Source organism: Ammodytes marinus, assembly GCF_949987685.1.
Source record: "Ammodytes marinus genome assembly, chromosome: 3".
NCBI classification, from domain to species: domain Eukaryota; kingdom Metazoa; phylum Chordata; class Actinopteri; order Uranoscopiformes; family Ammodytidae; genus Ammodytes; species Ammodytes marinus.
In genome coordinates this window covers 9,578,906-9,599,724 of record NC_137232.1, presented here as the reverse complement: position 1 = coordinate 9,599,724, position 20,819 = coordinate 9,578,906, and the positions used below count along the sequence as shown (strand labels likewise).

Here is a 20,819-nt window from a genome sequence, read left to right as displayed (position 1 = left end):
GTGGTACAGCAGGAATCTGCTGTAACAGATACTGCTGGAGCCAAAGGGAGGCATTCAAGAGACAGCAGATGTCCATCTAGCCTGTCAGCCAAGGATGTGGGATATATTTACAGTAGGGTAGTTAGATTTCCCTATTGTCTTAACATAAAGTATCTGAATGATACCTGAAAACCCAAAGCTTCAGACTCCTCATCAATCATGATTCAACATATGGTTTAATTTGTACATATATATACTTTATTTTATACAGCTAGATGAATGTATACATAGTATACAATACAAATGACAAGAGATAAAAAATAACATTATCTGTAAATGATGTGAAAAGAACAAACAAACTGTACATTACCATCTTTTAGATGGTTCAATTGGTCCCACTGAACAAAAAACAAGAAATGAAAGGTGTGATTGCATTCTGTCCATCAGTTTAAAGACACCTCCACCTTCAAATAAAAGTAGTAATATACAAGTATGTGATGCCTGCATCATTCCTAGTGTTATTTTATCATATATCTGGAAATTAGATGTGTTGAGAGCTGTAGTCTCGGGGGTCGTAAGATTCTTGAATATCTGTCTATTTTACTGTTGACCATTGTAAATCTGGTGAGTCCAGACAGACGCCCTCGAGCTTCAAATATGGGTGTAACACCAAAACTGGACTTTTACCAAATATTTTCAAGGCTGTTGATCCATTTCATAATGAACTGCACATATTTCCAGATAGAAGGGAAACAACAACCAAAAGGAATGCTAGGATGAAAAGTACAGTGATTTGAAGGTGGATTTTCACTTCAATTTCACCATGGATGTGTTCCATTGAGGTGATAGGCGCTATTCCGCTTGTGTATGCGGCAGGCTTTACCCACTTCACTGAAGAGAATAAGTACATTAATGGTAAGCTGACAAGATGCATGAGCTTGACAAAAACATTGCGAATGGTGTCTTCTCATTAAAGGCTAAAGGTGATGAAGCAGTCATGCAGCTGAAGAACAGTAGCCTGTTGAGGAAATTCCACAAGCCACTTAAACTTAGGAAAAAAGCAACTCTCGTATTCATGCCAATTTGTAGAAGGTAAAAGCATAACCTGATAGCAGTGTATTTGTTAAACAATATTTCTGCTTAGATTATTGTTATGGCTTGCTTATAAATCTTAACAGCTGAGCAATAGAACAGCTTCAAATTGTAAAAACTTCAGGGGCCAGTCCATCGACCCCAGACAAAGATTTTCTGGTATGAGTTTACATCTTTTTGTATGTTCTACTATTTTGTAGACTATAAAGTATAATTATTAGCTTTTTTCTTCACTTAATGTAGCTGTTTTAATACATAACTCTGAATGCATTTAATTTGTATTAATGTATATTCATTAATATGTACAGAAGAAACTGATTGGTCTATGATGTTTGGATCTTTCGACACCCCTCAATCATTTGATCTGTAAAATGTCATAAAAATGTCTGAGCCATTTTCCCAGAGGTTAAACTGATTCCTACAAATTGTTTAGTCCTGCGAACAGTAGGACATGATAAATGGCAACACATTTACTCTCACATAAGAGAGGCATTAGCAGCAAGATCGTCACATCTGAGAAGATGGATTGTTTTTTTATACAGCCAACTTTTAAGCCTTCAGGAGGTAAGTTTGACAGTCACAAGTTAAGTTTAAAGTCCAACTGAAATTCCGTTTAGTCTTCCCTTTTGTAGTAAAAAACAATGTCAATGAGTTTGTTAAATGTATTATTTTTTATTTACTTAAAGGAAACACAAATGTCTTTGGGGAAATATCAGAAATTCTTATTTTTTTCTTTCTTTCTCAGGCAGCTTGTTTTTTCTTTGTGCTTGATTAACAGCAGCTTGCAGGCTGCCAAAGAACCGGACATACAGAGAAAACAGACCTACCTTTCAGTCTACATGTGATGGGCTACCTGTGTGTTGTAAGTGGTTGAAAAGACAGGACCACAGGAGCATCTAACCAGACCAGAATTGCTTTTAAATCTGCATTAGAACATTAGCTATCCAGCCTGAATGTTTCAGTGTTGGGTCATTCAACAAAAGTGTGATAAGAAGGAGACTTGAGCAGGAAAGCAAATGAGGCCTGTTGTTCAGTCAGTAGCTCTTACTTTGTGTATCAGTCTTCTGTCTGTGGTCAGTTTGACCAGCTGCTCTGCTAATGATAGAACACAGGATTTCCTGCTTGATGCACAATTTGATTGCCTGTATTGAAATAAATATTTCATCTACAAAGACTTATAACTAACGGTATTCAACTGAATTATTCTAAACGCAGCAATGAAATGCAATATCATTTCAGTTGGACTTTAAGGCAATGAAATATGAACCAGGGTACTTTGAGCAAGCCATGCCTCTGTCCAGTTCATGCAGGGAGGTGTTTCTCACATTACTAAGGCTTTTTTGAAGGTTATAACTCTTTGGCAACATAGAGCAAACAGCTAAGCATTGTTTGGTTTGGTTTACACAGAACTGACACAGATGCATTATGATGCCCATGCAAACAGCCTACATTCACTATATAGAATATACTAACATCTCTAACTAAACAAAATATCCTGGTGTAAAAAATAAACTCAGATTTTTGGTCACTAGTACCATTCAGGAATTATTTGATCGCATTTATGAAGATTGTATCAAGTGTGTAGAATGATGTGTTGACTGTATCATCACATAAAGCTTGTAAAGCCGTTTGTTAGGATCACCTGACTCTGGCTGGCAGTGGGATTGGCTCCTGTCTGAGATTTTTGAACAGGCAATAGCACTGATTCCGGAAAAAAAGGATAGAAACTGCATGGACCGCATGAATTATACAGTACTGTGTTTCACATTTTTACTAGTTTTTCAGTGAAAGGAGAAAAATGTCAGTTCACAGGTGAGATATCTGCTGCACATTGACCGTTGAGGTTGTACTTCACAATGCTTCATATGTTTGACTTACAATGCTCTCTGCACTTGTGAATCTCATCCTATGAACGTCACTTTACCAAAAAATGATGAATGTGTGCAGATTTGTGTGATCGTCTGCAGCATCTTCCTCCCGTTACCCTCTCTGTACTGTATATGCTCAGGCATTGTGCCATCTTTCCTGCTAGAGGTAGACTAACCACAAGTCGAAGTTTGACAGTTTACAAGAAGACAGCTTTCTCTCTTTCTTTAAACAGATTTCTGTCTTTTCAGACAGTGGAGGGAGACCCTGTACTCCATTGGCTTTCTTTGGTGTACGCCACTTCAGACACAGTCAGGCTGCATTTGAGAGTCTTTACACCCAAAACAGCCATGGAACCATTATCATGTCAAATTCATGTTGAATCATGACTTTTGACTGACAAAATTCCCTTGTGCTGTGCCTGGTCTACTCTAACATGGCTTCAGGTTGCAGAGGTCCAGTTCCTGAGGCTTTCTCCTTCCGGAGCAGTGGTCTCTGGGTAGATTCAGACCGTTCTCAGTCATGCAACGCACCGGTCGCCTTTTAAAGCCTCTCCCACACGACTTAGAGCATTGCGACCAGGCTCCTACATCCCAGATGGGACACGGATCCCCACATGCTCTCAATGCTACGGGCCTGTCTGCAATGTCACAGTCCACTGCAGGACGGCCCTCCACGCTCTGGCACTGTACCAGCCTCTTCTGCAGACCGTTGCCACAAGTCACGGTGCATGAGTCCCAATTTGCTGTCACCCAATGACTGGCCGGCCTCTTACCCTTCATGTGCTTCTTAGCTTCTACCCTATTACTGTCCACCAAGACGCTATTCTGCGCCGTATGGCTTCTGTCGTGTTTCCGCATGGTCTTTTCCTCCTTGCTCTCCTTGGTGACGTAAAAGGAGTAGCGCACCCTTGGAGGAGTCATCTTCCCCACAGAGAGCACCTCCACCGTCAGAGGTTCCTGGAGGGGTTTGATGGCCTGAAGGATCTCCACAGCAGAGGAGGTGCCGCTGTAGCGCAGTAAGCTGCCCCTCACCAGCAGGTCACGCTCCACCGCCGACACCACGTAGTTTCCGTTCAGCAGATACTGGCCATGCCGATTTTTCACCGCCAAGTAGTTTTCGTCGTTGACCATTCCCCGCCAGCCGCGCTGACGAATGTCAATATTGGAAGCACCAATGGGGAGGGTCACAACAAAGTTGTAGCCATTACTGTAAAAGAAAGTGTGAAGATGTAGAGCATTAGTAGCCAATAGTTAATGTAAAAGCTTTAAGGTAATAGATTATTTGAAAGGTAACATATTACTCTTTTTCAAGATACTGATTGTAAACCTAATTGTTTATATTTCTCACAGTGCTATTTCTATATCTCCTCTTTTCACTCTCTGTCTGAAAAGCTCTGTTTTAGCGTATGTTTCTTTGAGCCCTGCCTTCCAAAAAGCCCAGTCTGCTCTGATTGGCCCTGAATCTAACTGAGTTTGAATCTTACTGCCAGTAAGATTCAGGGGGATCTGGGGTTTGCTTATCACAGGTGGAGTAAGGTTGGTAATAGACAGGGTTTGCTTCAGCTGTTTTGACCTCAAGGAAAAAACCTGACTGGAGTTTTAGAACACAAGTTCTCAGAAAGGTGGTGGTGGAAAAAGAGAGAGGGTTGTTTCTTCTCATACCCATATTCATTTTGAAGAAAAAAAAATGAAAAAGTGCATTTTACACAAAAAGTGACTTTTGAAGGAACATCTTTTATAAACATAATCAATGAGTGTGTTTACGTGAGAACTATCATCTTGTTAATGAATGCATGTTTGAAGTATCCCTTATGTGTGTGATTCATGTAAACACTGTATCCATGTTTCAGAAACCTAGATAAGTCCTTTTCTTGGCTTTAAGAAACCTTGAGCTGCTACCTGGAGTAAATTGATATAAACCAGGATTCAGTGGCCTGTAAACACCTTTCTCAGGTTTCTAAACAATCTTTATTGGTACAGAGCATTCCTGAGGTGTACTCAGATGTTGGGAAATCAAGACACAACTGTATGCAGATGTTCAGAAACCTGTATTCATTCATGCAGGAAGTTCTATATCCAGAGTTTTCTAGTTGCATGTAAACCGAATAAGGTTAAAATCTGCAAAACTAATGCTCATTTACATGTACTCAATGTAAAGGATCCCATGCGAGAGAATAACAGTCACAGACGAGAACATCTATTAATTGTGTTTGTCCAACTGACACCAAACTTTTAAAATACATGTAAACATGTTAGTCCGACTGGAGCTGTACTTAATGAAATATCTCAAGTTGAGCTATAATCAAATAATGTGATTAGTAGCCAAGCTACTTCTACATGTATACAGTCAATCGTATTGTTACTGGCCTAAGTGCTCTGCGCATAGTCTCCCAACCAAGGCTTTGTCCCGGAAGTCCAATAGCATTCAATGCTAACACAAAAACAACAACCATGGTAGAATAAGGAAGCTGTGTGTGCATACAGAACGTACTAAATGTACAGAGCTGTTAAGTTATCCATATCACAGTTCAACATGGTACCAGTTTGCTGTTTGCTAACCGTTAGTCGCCTGTTCCGAGCAGAGACTCGGTTCGATGCGGCTCAGTCCGCTTATATTGGGGTTTCCATTGCCAAAAGTTGGGTAGGGTCCCAGAATAAGCACACTGAGCCGGCCTGAGCCGCTCCTATTTTCAGTACTCCTCCGTTCGGGTACCAGCCGCCTGAAAGGGTGCCGAAAAGGTGGAACTCACTGCCGTCCATTGATTGGTGGAAAGAATCATTTCCGCGTTAAATCTCCATGTGTAGTCACCTCGGCAGGAGTGATGTCGGCGCAGCACTCTGTTTATGTTGTGGTGTTTTTCCTCTTTATTAATTGAATCAATGGGCTAAACTGTGTCCTGCTGCTACGATGTCACAGTAGTTACGTAGCCTAACTGCTGCGGCCAGCGATGATCGTTCACTGTGCCTGTTGGCTCTCCCCAAGCCGTCTCTGTGCATTTACCGGCGTAAATAATATAGAAGCGGCTGGTTTGACGAAGCAAAAAGTAGAGCCTGCTGGCTTGACCACAGTCGTGCCACGGCCTGATACTTTGCCCCATATTCTGGTGGCTGCTATCGCCGTCCCCGGCTACCTAAAGGATAGGTTCGGCAGTGGAAACGCTCGCCAGATGTAGCGTAAGCGAGCTAACCCGCTCTGAGCCGCACTGACCCGAGCCGCTCTGCTCGGTGGAAACAAGGCAGAACTGTTAGCTGCTTGCTGACGTTGTCGGTCAACCAAAAAAGGTCAATACTAACAAACTGAGATTGGCTGAAAGGGGGCATATCGCCGCCTATCGTAACGGAGTTGGACATACTTCAGTCAATAATTGATTCCCCTCTCGTCCTTGTATATACTTGGACTAGGACAGTAGTCCACTTTACGGTGTAGTCAGCGATTCCGGAGAATGCTTTTCCGTATGCCTTTTTAAAATTGAAATTATGCAATACCCTGGTCAACAGGTCGAACAGTAAAGATTACAGAGATACTATGATGCTCAGCATGGTTGTTTTCACCTACACATTTAGATGCCAGTATAGATTGAAAATAATTTGGCCTTTACCTCTTCTGGCACTTTAGATGCAACATTAAAGAGCGGTACAATATGAACTGCTGGCACACTACTCACATGGGTTTGGTGAACATTCCTGAGACCTTCTTGCAGCCCTGATTGTCCCCGCCGCACACTCCACACTTGTCAAACTTCCTGTTAGAGTCCAGCTTGCCATCGCAGCCCGCCTTAATGCATTTTCCTTGAACACATACAGCCGAGGTGTCAGGAGAGCAGGGTGTCCCATCCACAACCTGCAGTTTCAGACATCACATCATGCAGATGTTGGCACATATATGGTTTACCATCTTTACAAAGACATTCTTCTAACCTAAGAAAGATGATGAGCTTCTTCAACACATTGTCAGTATTAGCAGTATTAGAGGCAGTGTACGACGTCCTTCAGTTTAAAAGAGATGTTGGCTTGCATTGTAGCTACAAACTTGATTCCTTGCTGGTTACATAAATAGTTGCTGACAAGCCCCAGCTGTGAAGTGATACTGTCCCTGCATGTTTCCCTTTCTCTCCACTCCATCCATCCTGCAGCAGCCGCTCTCTCTACTGCCACTAATCATCTCTCACTGCATTGATGGCACTAGCTGTTACAGTACTTCTTGCTTTGAGGGTAAGGGCGAGCAGTTACACGCCAGACCATAAAACCTTTGTGAACACAGAGCTGCTCAATATTTCTACCTAAATGTTTAACTGCACTGCCCATGAGGTTTTAACTAATGAATAGGTGTTGGATGACAAATCGTTCAGATTGTATAAGCAAGTACAATTGCTGACACCCATTTAGCTCAGAATATTAACGGAATCTCCCCAAAGTCATGCCTAAGCTTTGTAGACAGATCTAAGTGTTAACTTTGGTGTTTACCCAGAGCAGCATAATCAAAGCTGACAGCATCGCTCTATATGCCGTCTACATGCTTCAAGCACGGTTGTTCTACAGCTAGCAATTATCAGGCTCAAATCAGCCTCCAGATGGCTGTGTAATTATGTTTTGCTGGTGATGTGAAAGCAGTCAATATATCTTTTGCCTAGAACTTTTCAGAGCTAATTGGGAGCTTCTCTACTTTTAATAGAGCATACCCCACAGGGCTTACAGAGATGAGAAAGCATGTGCGGTTGATTTAAAGCGGTTAAAGGTTCAGTAAGCGGAATGGTCAGTTAAGCTAACTTCCTGTCAGTTACTGCAGTTAGCAGTCCCCTCCCTCGTCCAAACGTCAACACATTAATGCACTGCGGTCTTCAAGCAGCGAGTTATCTAGCATCATCTCAGGTCCATAAGTGTGATAAAACACGATAGAAAACCATCAAAACCGACATTGGGAAGGATTTTACCTGCTCCGCCATTGTAGGCGCATAAACATTCACCCATCTGTCGCTTTGCACCGGCACCGGCAGTGAGATGGGCGCCGGTTTCTAGCATTCTCTCTTCTGATTGGTTATCAGTAGTGGGATTCCCGAAAAGTTAATTTGCAGATTACATGCAGAGCGGGTGACTGAGAGATCGGCTTTATGAAACTCGCACACTATATAAGTGATCACTGTATGAATGAAGAGCGATTTAACACTTATATTAACATAAATAAATCACTTACTACACCAATAAGTGAAAGTAGAAAATCGACTACATACCTTTGGTGCAAGGACATAGAAGTAGCCAGTTCCATTGGCGCGGCAGATGAGCTTGCATTTGTCCTTGGGAGAGATGCCCGAATATTTGGGAACCCAGACCACAGAGGAACCCAGTCTGTTGGTGTTCAAATTCAAGCCGTTATATGCCTCACACTGCTCCTCACGGAAACTTTTACCTGTAGATCAAAAAACAGAACTTCAGAAACAACTCAAACACTGTATGTCTTCCTTACAGAATGTAATGCAATTTTGTTTTTGACTGTTCAGTCAGCCTGCAGTCTTTAGTAACTTATTATTTACTACACCTGTCAGACTCACCTGTCCAGAGTGAACAGCTAATAAAACATTAGATTTGCATTTTTAAAGATAAAGGCCATTTTATTAAGGATGAGGACTACTTCGGTTAAAGTACTTTAAGAGATCGGGTTGCTGAAGCGTAAATGTTTCCAAAATTGCATGACAAAGCTAACACCAATAGCATCAAGGAGCCCCTCCGACACGTGGTGATACTAGATGCATGTGCAAGTGGTTACAACAAGGCTTTTCTTAACATAACCTCTAATTCAAACACATGTCTTGTCCTTGGAAAGAACGCTGGATTAGATTACTATTGTTGGCATGTAGCTAGTTCCAGCTATGGCATAAGTAAGTAAACACACTGTTTAATACGTTCCGTATTACATTACAAATTTGCACACTTGTTTATGAATGTGAAAAGTCAAAAAAAAAAAGGCAAGGGCCTCCAAACTTTTTTTAATATCAAATATCATTTTAACTATGACCTCATGCGCAGGGCTTCAACATTCGGAGAAAGCCGAAGCTTAACTGGCCTGCCCTACCTAGTAACGATACTGAGGTATAATTGAGCAATTCAACTGCAGCCCTTAAGGTGTGTCTTCCAGTGGGAAATGTAGGTTGCGTTCCGAATCGCATACTCTTTATTTTTTCTATTCTACATACTACATCCGACGATAAAAATAATCTAGTTAGGATGCAGTAGGCATACTATTGGGACATACTTTTACTCTGGTATTTCATCATAACATTGCGCCTTGATCTTGCCTCTTGCTTTTATATCCGTCGCATCCCCGTTTGTTTTCATATGGAGGCTTCGTCGATGTGACGTCACTTCACATGCGCATTGGATTGTGGGTCAGAATCGCCCAAATAGGATGCAGTTTTCAACACTAACAATCTTGGCCGGATGAAGTAGAACATCCGGGTACTTCTAACCATCCTAAATCTGGCCACAAGAATCGGGACATCCTAAATCTTTTTTCTACATACTATATAGTAGAAAGTATGCGATTCGGAATGCAACCGTACTTAAACAGAGGGTATTGTACCTGTTTCAGGACAAGTGTTGAGGTTACAGGAGCGATATTTAATGCGAAGGCCATTGCAGTATTTGCCTCCATTCTCCGGGACAGGGTTGTCACACTCTCTCTTGGCCAGTTGAACTCCTCCACCACAACTTCGGGAACAGTCTCCATATGTACCCCACTTCCCCCACCGGCCATCCACCTGGGACAAAAAACGCAGACACAATGGTAGTTCAACCTTTGTTGAAAATGATCAAAGAGGACAAGACAGGTGCTTTCTTTCTGCACTCTCTCACCTTGATGTGCATGGTGCTGTTCTTATCGGCACAGGCTCCTCTGTAGCAGATCTTGCCATTGCCACAGCCGGTGCCGTCCGCCCAGGGGAAGTGTCGGGTTTGGCAGACTAGCTGTCCGCGGGCCTTCCCGGTGCACCACAGCTTGGAGCAGGGCTGCATATACGGACATGGCTTAGAGCCGGGGCCAAAGGCGAGCTCACACTGGCGGTGCAAGCTGTAGCTGGAACCAGGAAGGTTGTCTGAGAGAGACAGCTGCCTCTGAGGCTGGTCCAACAGACAGTCTCCTACAAAAAACAAAGCAATACATCGCAAAACATCAGACTCCAACTGCATTCCCTTGTATGGATATGGAAAATTTGAAGTGAAATGTGGAAGAGTTCAAATACTCTTTAGTTTGAAGCCACTTTGACTGAAGTTTCCAGGGGCCTTTAGCTGCTGCACATCAGTTTTTTCAAACCCTTAAAACTTAAAGCTTGACTTATTAGTATGTTCTATACAGAATGTGAAATTTGATTACTTGTAATATTAAAGGTGTTTCTTATTGAACCCAAAGAAAAATGTCACCAACTCGAGTTACTCTCGCATGAGCTTCACATTTGTTTCTCTCCCATAGATCAGTCTTCCTCCAATCCCCATTTCACTCTGTACTATCAATAAAGCTTGAAAATGCCCAAAAAATATTTTAAAAAATCTAAAAATACCTGGGCCAATCAGGGCCCATTTTCAGACCTAACGTTTACCCTAACCCTTAAAGAGGAAGGCAGCTTCTGATTGGTGCATATAGTCGTCAATCTAGCCTCATTAGATCAGCCATATCTGTCGGGCTTATTCATCTATCCATGTTGACGTCAATGAATACAAGAACCAATCAGAAAAATGCATTGCCTCATTTCCAAGTATAACTTGATTGTACCACCAAAAAAGCATAGCATCTTCTGCAGGTTCCTTTCCACTACGTTCAGAATAATGTCCAAGCCCTTTAATGGAAATAGGTATTAAACCAAACAGCAATTGGTTTCATTAATTAGAACTTGTACCATCTAGTATCTCATCGTCATCCACTTATCAGGGTTGGGGTCAGGTGGGCACCAGCTCCAGCACAGGACCCCACCAAAAATAGCATTGTGCCATCTATAGATCCTCATCCTTTGTGGGCAAAGTTAACTTCAAGGCCTTTACCACAGACTTATGATTTAGAAGTATTAGGTGAAATGTAGCATTGATTTGAGGGGAAATTGTTTGTCTTTTTCTTGTTTTCTTCCCAAAATGAATACACAGAGCTCAAGTCCTCATGGAGGTTACCATCATGTGGAGCAGGACTTGGGTTCTTAGGGCCACCTCAGTACATCATAGGGTTAACTATGGGTGCTCCGGTTTCCCGAAAACCACACAGCAATTAGACACTAGCTATTGGTTTCATTGATAAGAACTTGTAACATCTATCATTTCATAGTCATCCACTTATCCAGTGCCAGCACAAGACCCCACAAAATAGCATTGCACCATCATTAGATTCTCCTCCTTTGTGGGAAAAGTCATTGCTAGGCCTCAACCACAGCCTTCGGATTTATAGGTAAGTTTGAGGTGAAATGTAGAATTAATTTAGGGGGAAATTGTTTGGTAATCTCTTGTTTTCTTTCAGAATTAATAAAGCACAAGTCCCACCTCAGGTCTGAATCATCTATCTTCTCCTCTACTCTTACCATCATTTGGGGCAGGACTTGGGTTCTTAGCTCCAACTCAGTATAAGATCATAGGGTTAACTTTGGGTGCTCCGGTTTCCCACATTTAGACACTTGCTATTGGTTTCATTAATAAGAACTTGAAAGATCGAATATCACATTTAATCGTCAGATAGGACCAGGGGTTGACACATATAGCAATACAACCGAATATGTTAGTTCAAAATAAAGTTTAGCTTAGTTAGGTTATCGGCCTCCAAAGACCATGGGCCATGTGGACACATAACAATGCACACAGCAGGACCTTAAAACTACTGGTGGTGTTGTTCAATGACTTTGTGTTCAGTTTGTACCAAAGCAGATGTAGCTCTATGTGAGACAGTGCAGGCACCAGATGATGTTTAGATTAAACAAATGACTTGTGTAGAAAAGACTTCAGTGTTAGTTTCGGAGTGCTAAACTTAGTAATTGCTTGTTTGCTTGTCACAGTGAGAGGGCTCGCCGAGGGGAGGTAATAAATCGGTGTGTCCACTTATAGTCACTTACTGGAGTTTACACAGACATAAAAAAAACTTGGCCTGAAGACACTACTGAGAAGAAAAAGACAAATAATATATTATCCTTATTGAATATGGATACTGGAAGTGGATACTATATCATCAGCACATGATGTTAAAAGGTAAAATACTTCCTCTGATAAATTTGTTCAGTTTCTTGTGCTCTCTTGTTTTACATTGCTCTATTTCTTGGTGATGCATTGCGGCCTACATCGGTTGGTATCTGCAAGTATGACATTACATTTCACCTCGGTCCAACTACTAACATATGTTAGAAAAATAACTCTAATTTGTATGTTATTGCTGTGTATCTGTGTATCTGAATCTTATGGCAGTGGGGGCGGGACCCGATAAGCCTTTGGCTTCTCCTGCTTCCCTTCGGACGATAACACAAAGTAATATGTATGAATATGCAATGAGAAAATTATGTATTGTGTGTAATTGTCCGGAAGATAAATAAATAAATAAATAAATAAATAAACAAACAAACAAATAAATAAATAAATAAATAAACAAATAAATAAATATTATGCCCCCCCCCATTAATATGCATTTACTCTTGTATAATCAATTTAAACAATTTGTATATTCTTCACATTTGACTTTAATAAATGTTTCACTTCAGTCTCGGTTTGGAAGGGAGCAATAAACCTAACCTGATTCTCCCATAGATAGCAACATTCCTGAGGCCTGATAACGCAAAGGCCTTGCTGGTCAAGCACATTGTAAACACTCTATCAGGCTGGGAAGCTTAACCCAGTCAGTAAAGTTCGGCAGAGGACGTCCAGGAACGAAGGGGATGATCCCTGAAACCAGATGACAGCAATAAAAACCAATCATTGTCCTTTGTTTAGGGAGGTTAAAAAGCCTTGCTGTCGAGAAGGACTTGCACTTCTTTCACTTTTTTGACTTTTTCCTGTCCCTGAAGGCTGCATAACCTGTTCTGTGATATCACTTCATTAAACATCCTCTAAGAACTTGGAAACTTCTCTCCAGTCATCCTTTATTTTTGCCTTCCATATTTCCGGATAAACGAACACGTAATTTAACATCCTGTTACATACTTACATACTTGTCAAACACTTCCCAAATATTTGCTTTTAGGACTGTAAGAAGCTGGGTGCTGCAATTGTTCCTTCTGGAATTCAGAAATATGATCCCCTTTAAGGTAATTAAACATTAGCGTTAACGCACTTTGTGATTGATTATTCTATCATTTCATCATGGACACATATATGTAATATTAATATTTATGTTTCGCTCATGTCTGTAAAACATAAAGTAAACCAGACTTTTTCAAAGTGTGAATGTGTGACCACTTCCAAGTTGAAACTAAAATTCCAATGACAAATTCAACCATGACGAAATCGTGTGTGTGTGTGTGTGGGTACAATTAGATTACAACCAGCTGAGAGCATGGAGCCTGGACAGAATTAGTGGTCCATCGGAGTCCAGGGAACATATTCAGGAAGTGTTTACTAACCATGACCTCTGTCCAGGAACTCAGTAATGATGGCTGCGCTACACACGGACCAGGGCCGGCTCCTGTCGATCTGAATCAGCGTGGGAGACATCATGTGGTTGTCCTTTAGTTTGCCGAAGGCCTCCTCGCATGCTTTCACATTGTCGTGGGGCATATTGAAGACGTGGCCTGTAGAACAAGGGTGTGGGAAGAAAGACAAAAGGTCACGCATTTGTCAGAATCACACAGTTGCTTTTTTCAATTGTCCCGTGATTTTAAAGCTACAGTGGACAACTTCTGTTGTAGGAATTCTGAGTAATTACAACAACACTGTCGTAAGTAACATGAAGTAAGCCTTCGGTGATCGCACATGGATTTTAGCCCTTCTGCTGTCTGTCCAGGTTTTTACTGAGCAGTAGAATCAACAGCTGGAACTGTTTATGAATTTTTTGGAGCTGATAGGCTTAATCGACTTTGTGTCAACTTATTTGGCAATGGCTCGACATCCATTTATATAAAAAGGTCATGCAATATGGCTTTAAACATATAAAAGATACTGAGCAGATACAAGTTCCTGTGGCGAAGACAGTGAAATATGAAATATTTATCACAAAGAGAAACGTTTCACCAGACATCGCAACATGTGTATGTGTGAATAAGGCAAAGCAAACTCCACTTGGAGAGGTTTGCAGCTGATGTCATAGCAGACAGGAATGCAGTTATGCATGGGAATATTTGGCGTGGCGTACGTCCACGTTCTAAGCCAAGCCTATCAGGGGAATTCAGTTTCCAAGGAAATCAGTCCCTAAATACGAACATGTAGGACTTTCCAAAAGGGGAAAAAAACTGTTTTAGGGCGTATTCAATCATGAGACAGGCCCATTTTTAGGGGAAATTGTGTAATTACTTAACATATACGAGAACAGTGTAAACCAATGCCTCTCCTGGGGCCTCACGTGCATCTGGTCCCAGGCATGAGTCCTGCTTCTTTTAAAGCCTTAGCAATCACTGAATATTGGACATATGGGGGAAAAATCTGTCACTTAAAAAAAAAGATTAATAGAATTAGCCATAACTAGTAGATACACTACTAACATAATATCAGCCTAAATGAGAGATACTTAAGAACATTTGCATCGCTGTAGAACCACTTTATTTGTCCAAACTACACTGGACACTTCAATCAAACCTTTTATATTCAGTATAGATTATGGATTCTAACATTATGGGTCCCTGAAGTACTATATCTGTTGTCTAGCTGCACAGCAACAACACATACAGTAAGGCCTAAGTTGTGCTAGAGCCAGAACATGTTTAGCCTAAAATAATTAAAGACTGAAACAGCTGTATACAGCTAGCATGGCTCTTTCCAAAGTAAATAGATCTGCCTATAAGTTGTCGGATTTTTCTACAGTTTCGGTTGTTGTAGCGAACATACTTATGTCATTTAGGAATATTTAAACCTACACATCATGTCTCTTTCTCTTTTTGTACAGGTTAAGCAAAAAAGATACAACATGCAGATAACTCCGCTTTTGTTGTAGACTATTGTTTACAATTTGGATAAAACAGGCCAGCTGTTTTCCCCTTCCTCCAGTCTTTATATGCCAAGCTAGGCTAACACCACACTGTCTTCTGTTCCATACTTAAAGGTGGAGTTAGACATTCTGGAGAATGCTTGTTATCAAAAACAGTGATCTGGTGTTATACAAAGCCTGCTCTCTTAATAGGCATGTTGCTAGCAATGGCGGACCTTCTTTGTTTACATACTTTGTGTACATACCCATCTACAGAGCCTAGGCTGTGTATGAACAGCAGTTTTTTTCAGCACACACACAGTACGGACAGGCAGCGACTCTTGAGGAGATATTCATGGATTTTGACAATAAATATTTTGGCAACAATCATTCGCTGACTTCACCTTTAACGAAAATACCACAAATTGCTATCATTCCTCTCATCTTACTTACGAAAAAAAGCTAGTATTCTGTCACAAAATGTTCAACTACTCCAGTGCCATTCCTACGCCAACAGCCACAGTCAATGGCAGATCGTATACTTGAGTGAGTGAGTGTATGCTCCTACCATACACTTGTAGGGGTTTGGAATTGAATAGAACGTGGCTCCTTTACGCCAACACATACCAGGATTGTTAAATATTAAATGCACATTGGTTAGTATCATTTAAAATCATTCATGGTGATTTGAACTTAAGATTCTTTAAATTGCTATCTCTCCCTTGCCAGTTGCAGCTGGGAGTGAGCCAAGCTTCGCGGTGCAGCTGTAATGTTGAACATGCATTCACCTAAACCTTGACCCAGAACCTGCTGCTTTTGATTGTGTCCATCTAATGGGGGACTGATTTGGAAACAGAACATCAGGTGAATGCAATTAAGTAGCTGGTAGAATTTGAACCCCCAGCAGTGCTCTGGGAGAGAGGACTGAGAAGCACAGCCATACATAGATCATCATGAAAGTTCCCAAGCCCTCCGGCCAGGCCAATTGCCACGCTGATTATGCATGTACCTCTGTCAAAGTTGTCAGCAGAATTCCTTGGACATTTCAACCTTCATTTATATGCAGCTCTTGCCTTAAGCATATCTCCCTCTGAGGCAAATTGAGCAATAGCATGAATATGCAGAACTGGAGTATTCCATCCCTGCTGATGGACAACGTTTTCTTCGCATTATATAAATAACATGTTTAAAGGTAGAGTCAGCGATTCTTGAGACTGCTTGTTGTCAAAATTGCAACGGTGGCGCCTTTGTTTACATACTAGTTTACAGAACCCATGCTGTGTATTAACACCAGATTTATTTTCAGCACACACAGTAAAGACAGGTAGTGGATTGTGAGGGGATATTCACTTATCTCTCAACAAGCTTTCTCCAGAATCTCTGTCTCCACCTTTAACTTTCTTACCAAGTTCGTGAGCAGTTGTGAAAGCAGAAGGCAAGCCATCATCTTCAATGACGGAGCAGCTCCTTTTCGGGTCACACATGGTCCCGACGTCAGCCATCCCTAGTGTGTCACAGGTTGTGGACCCACAAAGATCCTGGGGACACAGACATGCAAGTGTGAAATTGTGATAAGCCTTTATTGTCTTTATTCTTATAGGAAGCTTGAAACATCAGATCAGGTAGGGCTTGAGCCATGTTTCGTGTGTGGCTGTGCCTTGAGCTACAGAATGAACAAACCTTGGAGAGAACTAACCCAATGCACATGGGACTGAGGTTTTGCTTGTTGCTGCTCTGTTCTTAAAATATATTAAAGTAGAGGGTCAGGGGAGGTAGGCGGCCCACCACAGACTTCCTCTCGGTGTTTAGTGAAAGAGGTAAGAAGAGAGTTTGGGGAGGGCTAGATGGGTTCCACCTGCAATACACAGCCCAGGGTAAAAATTAAACCATCTCAACTTACAGTCTTTAGATGTTTATGTCTCCGGGTATTTCCTCTTTTTTCTTTATGTTATGCCTCCATTTCTGCTATATGGCTAAATCTGGCTGGGTCAGACATGCAGTCCAGAACCAACTGTCCACCCAATACACATTCCTGCCTGTGTATTGCAGTGCCCTGGGAATTTCGTTTTAACCATGCATTGGTCTAAGGATGGCAATGTTGGTCAGTCAATCCACCACTTTGATCCAGACTGAAAGGTACACTGAATGCAAAAACAATGTCTTTATTAGTATAAAATCAAGGGTCCAAAATGTACATTGAACTGTTTATTTGACTAAGCCTTGTCTTTTTGCATCTGTCTTTCTACTTCTCCTCTTTAACGGACTACAAAATTATTATTGTTTTTTAATATAAATTATTGTCTTGCCTTAACGAAAATAGACATTTATCATCCCCAGAAGATGAACCCCAAATTACTTTTGTGAACCCCTTTCCTCCAGTGCCTTTTTCAATTGGAATGTCTATACAGGATGGATCAACGTCAAATTTGGTAGATATCCTTGGTTACCGAAGGATACATTTGTAATAACTTTGGTTCTCCCTTAACATAACTTTTTTTCTAGCGCCATCATCAGATCAAAATACAAATGTATCCAATGCTTACTTTACGATCAAATAGCACTAATGTCGTTCCAATAAGCTATACAGCTTCCCAAGCCGCTTGCTTGGCAGTAGACGTCTAGTCTTTGTTATATAACATTACAGGAAAAGTTATGAGCCTTTTCCCATTATTATGGGAAATAGCTGTGACTCATAGGTTATCAGGAAAGGTGGTTGCCTCTTCTTGTCCCAGGGCTTATAGTTCTGGTCAAGAATTATGTCAGATCTTAAGGACTTTCCGGTGTTTTTGTAGCTTTCATAGTAAAGATGAACACATCGTGGACGTCGATGAACTTGTTAACCTGGTGTTACAGTGAAGCCTATAGTGGTGCCAGAAGCGGCCTCTGCCAGCCACGTGTATTCCACACCGCTTGCTCTCCCTTAACCTATTACAAGAGTTTTTCCATCGCAGCAGCTGCACATTGTACACTATAGAAGGACGACAACACCGGACCTGGACTTTTTTACAGCATAGAACTGTTCTCTGTGTACATAAGAGGATCTTTCTGGCACTGGAGGCGGTTCTTGACCTTGAAATGTTTTTTTTGTGTGTTGCTATGCAGTGCATGAAGAGAGGCTGTGTATCAGATGGCCAGCCAGAGACAGACTGGACCTACAGTATAATGGAAAGCAGGCACCAACGACGAGACATGAGAGAAAAGTTAGTGACTATGAAGACAGCATCACACTAGTCAGTGGCAGCTCTGGCGGTTAAGTGGGATTATCAGCTACGAGCTCTATGCTTTTTATTTTAATTTCCATCCATTTGAAATAGGGGTGACCCTAAATATTCCACGATTAGAAGGAAGGAGTCCAATTCAACAGCCAATCTCACAGTCGAAAAAGTCACAAAATGTGGCTATGAAAAGAGGATCATGCTTTTCCATGGTATTGCTTAGTTTCTCCCAATAAATCATGATACATTGCCGATTGTGGTATAAATATCCACCTAGTGTAATATTTGAGAATAACTCATGAGCATTTATTCAATCTCCTAAGAGTGCGTGAATGGTTGAATTAGTCCCAGTACAATTATCTCTTGCCAAGTCAAGACCTGTAATTGAGTGTGTCGGCACCGTTGTCTGGTGTGGAAAAAAGGAAAGCCACGTCTCCAATGAAAATATGGATCAATGACCAGGGGTAAAAAATGATAACATGATTAAACAATTAGTCAACTCTAAACAAGATTTGTCCATTCCATACACCCCCTTGTTTAAATAATTGAAAAAGTAATTTGGGTTCTAATTGGATTCTTTTAACTTCTTTGATCATTATGAAAGTGCCAGCTCTTATTCCATAGAAGCAGACAGAGGTGACATCTCTCATGGAGAAAACTGGCTCACTTGCTCTTTTCCAGTGACTCATTAAACCTAATGAAGGAGACTGTGCAGTTGACAGGCTGCAGCCAACACACAAGCTCATAGATATATTACTGAACCAACGTGTACTCAGGGCACGGAATCTCTGGATAAAGTGACAGTTCATAGGTCTTGTTGGCAAGATACTCAAATGACTACTAAGAAATGCAAATAGAAAAATAAATAAAAAGAGATGCAACACTCATACAATATCTGTGAATATTTCTACAAACGCAACGTATTACAAAATACTCTTTTTGAGTCTATTTCAGTCTGGTATATTTCTATTCTGTACACGGGTGCGTAGGGTTTATACAGTACATGTCTGTCTCCTAATAAACTCATGAACAAGTTGTGTTATGAGTGCATCCTTTCTATTATCTATTATCTCCTGCTTACCTGTTTAGTGAACAGTATGGCAGTGTCCCAGTACTCTGGGTGCTTGTCGTTGTGTTTGTTCAACTTCTTCTGCCAGGAGCAGAAGTTGCGCAGAGTCAAAGCGGCGTTACTGGAAACCTTAGGTCCCTTGTCAGCGTCACTTATCACCATGAAGCCCACCACCACTATGTGGATGGAGTTGAGAATGCTCGGGTGCTTATAAAGCCTGGCCGCAACTGACATCAGGGTCAGGAGGTAATGCTTCAGGTCATCCCCGTGAAATTTCGCCATAGATTCATCCGCCACCACCAGCACTTCCACAAACCTGGGGATGGAGGCGAACCTCTTGGACCTCCCCAGGGTTTTCAACATAGTCTCGGCCAAGCCGTCCATCTCCAGTTCACTCATCAGGTGCTTGTATTTCTCCAAGGAAACGTTGAAGTTAGGGTCAGGTGTTACTCCACACCTGCTGGTGGTGGTGGAGTTGCCGCCTCGTGTGCGGCGGCGGATGACATGCGTCCCGTGGAAAGAGTTTCCATATCCAGACGCGCCGTCTGCAGCAGCGCTGGTCTGGCTGATGAAATACTCCATGCCATCATAGGAGAATCCTCCGTGGAGACCTTTACACAGGCTGAGCGCGGCGAAGGAGTCCGGGTCTGAGTTGACATCACCGGAGTAAAAGCATTCCCGGTGGTCAGACGCGTTAGATGCTGGAGCGGAGCTGCTGTCAGAAGGCGCAAGGAAACTAGAATCTGGCGTGAGTTGGAGGTAAAAATCCTGTTTGAATGCAGTTAGTCTAAAAACAATCTGTCTTTCATTCATTTGCTCCGCGCGCCGGTGCAGAAAATGCTTTTCTTGCTTTGGATGATCCACGCGAACAGGTATGCAGAAATCCACCTCCATGCAATATGTTAGTTTCAAATAAAATATGAATTTGGTGAAAATAATCAAAGAACTCATGAGTATAGCCATCTCTGCTCCTGCTCAGGAAAGCTCACTCCGTAATTCGTTTGCATGCAGTAAAGAAGTTGTGCGTAATGGCACGGAGTGCGGCTCGTGCGTCCTCAGAGAAACTAAGCGCCCGCACTGACTTCCAGCTTCATTCCCATCTTGCACCGTTTCCACTCTGGCCACCAACTTCTGAAGCTGTTGAGCTTTAAAGTTGCGCACACACATAGATGATCACTGTCAAGTGAAATCTTGGCGTGTGTGCAAGAGAAAGCTCATTCATTGGTCATGCGTCTCGGGTTGTGCTGCAGACCGCAGCCACTTGTAACTCTCCAAATATTATTGTTGCTGTACAGCATGTGTGACAGGAGTTTGAGCATCATTCCCCCTCCCACCGCCCAGACTCACTCCACAGCAACAGGCAGGGAACACACAGGGAACGAAAGGCAAAAAACCTTTCAACTTAAATTTCAAGGTGTGTGTGTGTGTGTGTGTGTGTGTGTGTGTGTGTGTGTGTGTGTGTGTGTGTGTGTGTGTGTGTGTGTGTGTGTGTGTGTGTGTGTGTGTGTGTGTGTGTGTGTGTGTGTGTGTGT

At 41.8% G+C, this 20,819-nt stretch overlaps 1 protein-coding gene across 1 annotated transcript; it reads right to left on the bottom strand.

The window, feature by feature from the left end:
* Positions 1 to 253: 253 nt before the first annotated feature.
* Positions 254 to 20,400, bottom strand: LOC307271442 (A disintegrin and metalloproteinase with thrombospondin motifs 15-like). The gene is made up of 8 exons (XM_080053906.1): positions 19,300 to 20,400; positions 16,409 to 16,541; positions 13,508 to 13,675; positions 9,786 to 10,069; positions 9,514 to 9,691; positions 8,168 to 8,343; positions 6,605 to 6,780; positions 254 to 4,146 (listed from the first exon to the last, which is right to left on the bottom strand). Exons 1-8 carry the CDS (start codon positions 20,248 to 20,250, stop codon positions 3,369 to 3,371), a joined length of 2,844 nt encoding a protein of 947 aa, XP_079910032.1. The 5' UTR covers positions 20,251 to 20,400; the 3' UTR covers positions 254 to 3,368.
* Positions 20,401 to 20,819: the final 419 nt, after the last annotated feature.

What these genes read in the sequence shown, in the direction of transcription:
- LOC307271442 (XM_080053906.1), bottom strand. Translation starts at nt 20,250, where the DNA reads ATGGCTATACTCATGAGTTCTTTGATTATTTTCACCAAATTCATATTT. An exon ending in GTTCCTGGACAGAGGTCATG is followed by an intron (nt 10,070 to 13,507) that starts GTTAGTAAACAC and finishes TGTTTTTTGTAG; the next exon opens with GAGACTGTCTGTTGGACCAG. An exon ending in CAACACTTGTCCTGAAACAG is followed by an intron (nt 8,344 to 9,513) that starts GTACAATACCCT and finishes TTTGATCTACAG; the next exon opens with GTAAAAGTTTCCGTGAGGAG.